Genomic DNA, 8,958 nt, shown 5'->3' with positions numbered 1-8,958 from the left:
ACCTAGATCGCCTAGCAGGTGAAGTGCTGGGGTTGCTGGCATTTACCCACGATGATAAATGTTTGTATACTCCTTGCCAGAATTTTTGCACCGTTGTACATGACCAGAGTGCACACACACACACAGCTATTCCTGTGCATAAATATATGCACTTGAATACAGGATATTATGACTTTATGCTTTTTAAAATGACCAAAATTCAATCTTCCTGCAACATCTCTGTGTTAGTTTCTATATACTCTCATTAATCTTTTCCTCTGTGAATGAGTCTGTCTTTAGACATCATCTGTCAGGCTTTGATCCATTAAAGCCAAAAGCTTAGTGAGTGACAATGTTAATGGATGATGTTTCAGACCAAACTAGACACAAAGTGTCCTGATTATGTCCAGATTGAAGGCAGGGTCGTCCATTAGTCACCTAAACAAAAGAGTTAAGAGAAGAAAGCAGGAAAGGATGAACAGGCTATCAGGATCATGTGGGAGGGACGGGTTGTCTGGTTCTGGAGTTTCTGTCTCCTCAGATTCACAATATGAGACAGCAGGATTTGGGATATTTGCAATTGCTATTACTAAAGGATTTTTACACTACATTACCCATTTAAGGTGAGTGACTTTGATCACATTGATGGTATGTTTCCAAATATAATATGTTAATCTTATAATGTTAAAATTATAATTCGTTACAATAAACTCAGATCTACTAGAAAGGAAACTTAGTTTAATTGGTTTTGGTTTTTACTGGACCCTTAATGGAAATGTACTTATACATTGCCTGTTATCAGTGTCATCTTCTGAGATCTAAAAAAGATATCTAAAACATTAACTGAAGAAACCTCCAGCAGAACCAGGCCAGTTGACCCGCTGGTGTAAGTAGAAAGAGGAGAGAGAAAAGAACAGCAGGCAACAAAAGAACAGGAAGAAGCAGCAAAAACACCGGGCAGGTTGGTTAGAACACTCAAAACTAACAACATGCAATGGTGGCTAGTTTTACAGCATGACTTTGAGACAGGATGCTTCTAATTTTAGCAATATTCCTCAAGTAGAAGAAGACAGTTCTAGATATTTTTTTTAAATATGAGGTAAAGGAGATATGTTTTCCGAATTGTTTCTTCTGGTTTCATAGATAAATATTACTAGGTGTCATCTGCATATCAATGGAAATTTAACTTTAAGCATGCTTGAAGTTTGATTAATTATTTCTGGTTTCATAGATACACTTAGCTGGGTCTCATCTGCCTTGAGATAACTTCTGTTGTGAATTTGTGCTATACAAATAAAACTGAATTGAACTGAATTGAATCTGCACAGTGTTTCCTAATAATATTGTAGTAAAAAGAATCGGTCCAAACACAGAACCTTGCATAATAATATATGAACTGCATAACTAACTTTTGTGTGCATGAAAGACTCTTTATTAAATGGTCTGCACTTATATAGTGCTTTTCTACCTAACTGGTACTCAAAGCGCTTTACACTGCGTCTCATTCACCCATTCGCACACACAAGTACACACACACACTGATGGCAGAGCTGCTATGCAGCTGATCTGACTCACCGGGGGTAACTAGGGGTTCAGTATCTTGCCCAAGGACACTTTGGCATGTGACGTGGCAGCCGGGAATCAAACCACCAATCCTATGATTGGCTCTACCTATTGAGCCACAGCCACCCCCATTTAGCATGCGCAAACTGAAATCTATCTGATAGATAAAATTTAAACCACTCTTGTGCTGTTCCTGTAAAATTGAATAACCTCAGGACAGTGAGGATCTGCAGTTTGTTTTAGTCAGTGGACATCGGCGAATCAGGGGGTTGGAGGTGGGTTCTGGAGGAGGGACCCTATTGGCCTCCTGAAATACATTGACAGACAATGTATTTCCTAAACCCCTGCTGCCTTGTGATGAGCATGACAGTTTGATGAGTTCTGCTTTTCTAGACATTATGAAAGCGACTGTGTCTGAAACTGTGCACATTTTTTTGGGTAGACATTTGGCTAAAAACTGTCCAGGGTGTGAAATTAACCATCCCAGCCAGAGACGCCACCCTTGTCCGTTTGAACCTCCCAAATATTTTTTCTTATTCATTTTGAAGCGCTGAAGAAAAAACTCTGGATGGATCGTCTCGTACTGTTGCTAATGCATATGTTTGAAGCCCAACGTTTCCGCGGAAATCCTGAAAAAGTGACATAGGCCTTCCTGCACAAACTGAAGAACGCCTCATTGTTTGTAACTTTTATACACATATGTATTTACCTGATTAAAGTTATTATGTATAATCAGAAAATGTCTTTTCTTTTTTTTATACTTACATGCTCTGTGTCAAATTCTTAAAACCCTACAACATCCTTACAAGATAAACATTTAATGTAAGGATGGCAGGGGGAAAGCAAATGGAACACCTCCTGAAAAAGATGTATTATAGTGCCGCTAATCCAGATTCTTTCAAAAGGGAGAAGGGAGGGAAAAAGAGGACAGAAGATGAAATGGTCTGCACTGATATAGCACTTTTCTACCTAGCTGGTACTCAAAGCACTTTATACTGCATCTCATTCAGCCATTCGCACACACAAGCACACTGATGGCAGAGCTGCTATGCAGCTGACCTGACTCATAACTTGACATTTTGGCATGTGATGTGGCAGCCGGGAATCAAACTGCCAATCCTATGTTTGGCAGACAACTGCTCTACCTATTGAGCCACAACTGCACACACTGAAAGCAGAAAGTTTGAAAGAATGGCTCTATACTTGTCTTGTTGTTAGCTCAGGACAGGTCACTTACACATTACATGAACCCGTCAGATTACACTTGCAGGCTTCAGCAAAACACAATGATGGTTTTCCGTTGACCATAATACAGTAGATATATTTTTAAAATGGCATATGTGCATGCGCTCAAAAACAAGACATGCCCTGAAGTGACCAGAGCTTTTGCCTTAGTGCTGGTGGAAAGCAGGGTGCCTGAAAAACTTCAGACGAAAGATGGCCACCCAACCTGAGCCTGTTCTGCTGGAGGTTTCTTCCTCTAAAGGGAGTTTTTCCTCTCCACTATTGCCTAAAGCTAGCTCAAATGGGACTGTTGGGTTTCTAAATTCTCAAATTCTTTATAAAATTATACTTTGTAAGGTCTTAAACCTTACACTGTAAAGTGCATTGAGATGACTTCTGTTGTGATTTGGCGCTATTCAAATAAAATTGAAAAGAAAATTTTCAATTCCTTTTTTTGATAGATTGATGACAACACATATCTTGTATTTTTCCACAGTTACTGACCTAAAGGCTTTAAAAGACCGCATGTGGCGCTATTTTAAAGCCAAGAATAACAGGGGCTATATCGACGTGGTTTAGTAAAAGGTTATAACCATTGCTACCACCATATTTTAAAACCTGTACTGTAGACTACGTGTTCATCAGAACAAATTAAAAATGAACTTTAAAAAAGGTGACATGGTTTAGAACTTCAAAAATAAAAGGAACAAACTTAAACGGATGAACTATTTATCATCTCAGATTGTATACCAAAGTTACAAAGAGTCCAAATAGGAAAAGATAAAACTTATCACGTGTAGAAAATCCTAAAGGAGGAAAAGAGAAAGGGGAAAAAATAGGTACTGATGAGGTAGAAAGGCTACACTCTTAAATTGCAAATGATCTGATTAATGCATAAGGTTTATTAATGGGTGTTGGTTCAAACATTATGTTTTTTTTATATGCTGCCGTGGAGGAGAGCAGCTTTTACATCACCTTACCATCCAACTCTAGTTTAAGCTTTTTTGCGAATAGTACAAGTTCTGAATTTCCAGTAAGTCTCTCCGATATCAAGGACTGCTTGTACTACCAGTTTGTGTACAACAATTAACAATTAAATTGAATTCAATTTTATTTGTATAGCACCAAATCACAACAGAACATTCATGTTTTTGTCTGTAAACCATTTCTGTGTAGCTTTTGCTGTATAGATTGGGTCATTGTCTTGCTGGAAAACAAATCATCTCCCAAGCTGTAGTTGTCTTGCAGACTGAATAAGATTGTCCTCTAGGATTGTCCTATATTTTGTCGCATTTATCTTACCCTACCTTAACAAGCCTTCCAGAGTGCCTCGGCCACATGGGTGGGCATGTACTCCCTGTCTGTTTGATTAAATGCTCAATAGCGCACAATAAATGATCAGGTATTTTAGTAGGGTATGAATAATCAAGATTTAACTAATTTAACTGTTTAATAGCGAGCAATAAATGAACAGGTATTTTAGCAAAGTTCGAGGGTTGGTCACACAACTTAAAAAGTAGTAAGACAAGTAGTAATATAGGTAATACCACAGTGTACTAATTAAAACTCAAATGAAAGACAATTTACAAACAATCAAATAAAAAGCAGTGAGGTACAGTGCCTATAAAAAGTATTTACCCATTTGGATGTTTTATCTTTTTATTGACATTATAAATCAGTCATGGTCAATAAAAGTTGGCGACTTTGACAAGAAAATATCATAAATAAATACACTTGTGTCTGGAAGGTCCAGTCACTGGTTATTCAGTATTCCTGGCTACCATTACACCATGAAGACAAAAGAACACTCCCAGCAACTCAGAGAACAGGTAATTGAAAAGCATAACTCAGGGGATGGATACAAAAAAATCTTCAAGGCACTGAACATCCCCCAGTGAAGAGTTCAGTGAAATCCATCATCAAGAAATGATAGGAATACGGCACATGTCTAAGTCTGCCTGAAACAGGCTGAAACTGAGTGACCGTGCAAGATGGAGACTAGTGAGAGAGGCCACTAACAAACTGATGAGTACTCTGAGGGAGTTACAAGCTTCAGCCAATGAGATAGGAGAGACTGTACATACAACAACTGTTGCCTGGGTTCAAAAGCTGTATGAGAGTGTGGCAAGCACAAAGCCAATTAATTGAATTATAATATTATTACCTAATTGACGTCAAAGGTCAAAGTCATCAATCACTTTTTGATGGAAGCTGCCTCCTTATTCTTTCTCCTGTGGTAAATTTTTGTAGCCTGTTTGTTAGGTAGATTGTGCTGATCTAAGATGGACGTGTTGATAAAAGGTAAAACGTCCTTAAGCTATCTAGTCAGTGTGGGGTCATTCATTTGCAGAAAAATACTAATTATTGCAAGTTAACCAGGTGCATTAGCATTACTACCTACAATTGTGTAATAAAAAGAAAACACACACATCTAGATGTGTTTGTAAACCAATATGTTCTATTTTTTCAGGTTTTAATTTGAATCTCCAGGAGATACTACTTCTATTACTGTGAATCTGTCAGATACCATCCTACCACCATGGCGATCATCGGTGCTGGCTTTGATGATTTGTCCCTTAGTACTGAAGACAGTTACAATCATGTCTTCATGGACACTGGGACCAATACAGTTAAAGGTATGTACTTCCAGCGAGCTCAGCGGCTTCGTGGACCAGAGGCCTTATATTGTTGCATTGATGCTTCACGGCAGGCCCTCATCAATGTGGGAGGCATTCGATATACCTTTCCCTGGAACACTCTAATGGATTTCCCCCAGAGCCGTCTGAGCCGTCTTATTTCCTGCACCACCCTGAGGGAGATGGCAGAGGTTTGTGATGACTATGATGCTGTGAGACATGAATTCTTCTTTGACCGTGACCCTTTAGCCTTTCAAGCTATCTTCACTTTCATGGCTAAAGGTAAACTACGTCTGCTGCGGGAGGTCTGCAATGTGGCCCTGCACACTGAGCTGCTGTACTGGGGCATTGATTTAAAACAGATGGAGCCTTGCTGCCACCACCACATGATGTCCGCTGTGGAGGATGTGGCTGAACAGAGGTGCAAGGAGGATGAGTGGCGGGAGAAGAGGAGGGCACTGAGAACTCTTGTGACTGAGGGGAGTCTATTCCACATGCTGGGAGAAGCAGTGGAGAACCCTCACTCAGGATTAGCAGGAAAAGTGTTTGCTTTCTTGTCTGTCATCATGGTGGTGGTCACTGTGGTTAGCCTGTGCCTCAGCACCATGTCAGACCACCAACAGGAAGACGTCACGGTATGTATGAACCACTGCAATACTGTGGATTCAAGTCAAAATAAAGAATACTAACCAACCAAATAGTTATGATTAAATGTGATTCTGATTCTTTGAAATTAAGAAACTATATTAAACTTGGAGTGTCTTGCTCAAGGACACACTGGGTGATGCAGATGGGGTTTGAACTAGGAATATTCTGCAGCCCAGGACAAAGCTCTACCCACTGAGCCACAGGGCCAACAAAAATGTTGTTATGACATGATATTAATTGCACATGTAGACATGTATTATTATTTATTTTGTATCATATTACTGTACTTGCGTAATATGTATTAAATTGTACTGTGGATGTTGACAATGTGTCTATATACTGAGAACATTTCAGCTATGTATAGCTCCTCTGTGCACAGGCTTTCATCGTGGCCAGACTAAAAGTTTTCAAAGGGTGCAGTGCAGGGCACTCCAAAAGAGGTTTTGTGGAACTGCATCAGTTCTATGCAAAGATCAGGCAGGGTGTCCAATGCCCACACCATCAGAAGAGCAATACATGAAGCTTTGTTGAAATAGAAACTTCTTGACAGAGACACAGATGTTAAATATGGAATGCAAGCTATCTTCTTGGTTATGGAGATCATCTATCTAGCTAGATTATCTCAAACACTTTTCCTGTTAAAGGTCACAGGTGAGGCGTGGCACACCCTAGATAGGTATCTCTCACCTATAGGTCATCATATGGCTGACATAAAGAGACAACCATCTACACTCAGACCTATGTCCAATTCAGTCACTAATTAACCTGAACCTGTGTCTTTGGACTGTGGAAGGGAGAGTGAGTTTGAGGAATAAGGCACAGGCACATGGAGATAATGCAAGCTCCACAGAGAAAGGCACTTGACTAAGATGTGGATTTGAACCCATTCCCTTCTAGCTGTCAGGCAATGGTGCTAACTCACAAACATGCACACACTAATGGGTCTAGATCTGTAGCTGGGTCAATAATGTGGTCTGAGCTCTTCTCCAAACTGACATTGCGCTGGGAAACAGACTGATTTCAGGGTTTTTATCAGCAGAACTTTTCCTATCTGCTTGTTCTGTATTGCTGAATTTCATTCTTGTAACGAGGATGTTGGTAATCAGTTCATCTCTCTGCAGCACTGATGTGCTGAGTATGAAACTCTTCTTTATTGTTGAAAGTCTTGTGGGGTTTTAAATACTGTATGATGTTGAACAAAACCTGCTGAATCTCTGGAGTAACTGATTCAAATGTAGAATTCACTTTTCACACACATTTCACTGCAGGCTTTGTGTGGCCAAGGGCTGTAGGACTGCAGTTCTTGCAGCTGCCCAGGCTTTATTCTGATCCCCATCAAGTCATGTATCACTGTCAGATGCTGGTCTACATAAGAATGCCACAATAAAAAAACATAATGCCACTGACAATTAGACAAACTCATTGTGTGTAATATAATGTACATATATCATACTTATGATAAAATAACAACACCTGTGTTCAGAACTGAAGCCTTAATGCATTAGTGCTACAACAAAAGCAAATACTTTGGACACATGCTTGTCTTTGTGCTCAGTAGATACTGTCTCATTATTCTTTAAAAACTAGGTCATGGTGGTTCTCATAAGTGATCTGTACATTATACAAAATATCTGGAAACTTTGATATTATTTTATTTAGACTAAAATCTAATGAACACAGTTATGTTTTTTAGAATACAGGCAGGAAATGAACCGTACAGGTATGAGCATATTACATTGTACTAAAGGGAAGAACCATGTAAACTTTTTCTTTTTTGTTCACTCCACAGGGTGAATGTTCCCAGAAGTGCCGTAACATGTTTGTGGTGGAGTCAGTTTGTGTGGCTTGGTTTTCCGTAGAGTTTCTGGTACGATTTTTCCACGCACAAAGCAAGCTAGAGTTTTGCCGGGGCCCACTCAACATCATTGATGCAGCAGCCATCTTGCCCTACTATGTCTCTCTGTTTCTGGAGCTCAGGGATGAGTCTGTGCAGGACATTGTGGCCGGAGCAGGAAGGAGCACCCTGGATAAACTGGGTCTAACCCTGCGTGTAATGAGAGCACTACGGATCTTCTATGTGATGAGGCTGGCCCGCCACTCTGTAGGTCTGCAGACTCTGGGCCTGACCATCCAGAGGAGTATGAAAGACTTTGGCCTGCTGATGCTTTTCGTATGTGTTGCTGTCACACTCTTCTCCCCACTGGTGCATCTCGCTGAGAGTGAACTAGCTCCAAATGCTGCAAGATCACCCCAGCTCAGCTTCAGCAGCATCCCGGTGTCCTACTGGTGGTCCATCATCTCGGTGACAACAGTGGGATATGGTGACATGGTGCCACGCAGCATACCTGGCCAACTGGTGGCGCTAATCTCCATCTTGGCAGGGATTCTCATTCTTTCTTTCCCTTCCACATCTATCTTCCACACTTTTTACCGCACCTATACCGAACTCAAGGAAGAGCACAAGAGGTTGTGGAAGGAGGAGAGGGGGGCTGAGCTAGCCACTGAGGTCGAAGACAGCGTGAAAGAAAGAGAAACCTGGCCTGATAATTGGCCAGAACCAGACTTTTTACCTGGTGTGGATGATCCTTATTTCTTCCTTACTGAAAGACATTACAGTGCTGGCTCAGAGCAGGTGTTGTCAACCTCTTCTTTCTCCTGAAACTGTCTGAGTTCACAGAAATGTACAGAATGTGCATTATATAACCAAAAGTATCTAGACACTCCTGCCCAGCATCATTGGTTGATCTCACTGATTGGAACAAATGTCCAGAACTGTTCATAAATTTGTACAAATTGTGTGTGTGTCCTGTTTAGATGATGCTTTTGTCATTTGGAGGTTCAGTAAACAAATCCTCCAGCCCAAATCAAACAGTCTGGAATATGAGGGCATTTTGGACAAGTCAGCTAC

The 8,958-nt window shown here is 40.4% G+C and overlaps 1 protein-coding gene across 1 annotated transcript; it reads left to right on the top strand.

Annotated features, from left to right (window-relative positions):
* Nucleotides 1-5,305: 5,305 nt before the first annotated feature.
* On the top strand, nucleotides 5,306-8,709 carry LOC113169468 (potassium voltage-gated channel subfamily G member 2-like). The gene is made up of 2 exons (XM_026370867.1): nucleotides 5,306-6,037; nucleotides 7,840-8,709. The coding sequence occupies exons 1-2, from the start codon at nucleotides 5,306-5,308 to the stop codon at nucleotides 8,707-8,709; spliced, it is 1,602 nt and encodes a 533-aa protein (XP_026226652.1).
* The last annotated feature ends 249 nt before the right edge of the window (nucleotides 8,710-8,958 follow it).

This window comes from Anabas testudineus, chromosome 16 (genome assembly GCF_900324465.2).
Source record: "Anabas testudineus chromosome 16, fAnaTes1.2, whole genome shotgun sequence".
In the NCBI taxonomy this organism is placed as follows: Eukaryota; Metazoa; Chordata; class Actinopteri; order Anabantiformes; family Anabantidae; genus Anabas; species Anabas testudineus.
This window is presented reverse-complemented; position numbering and strand designations above follow the sequence as displayed.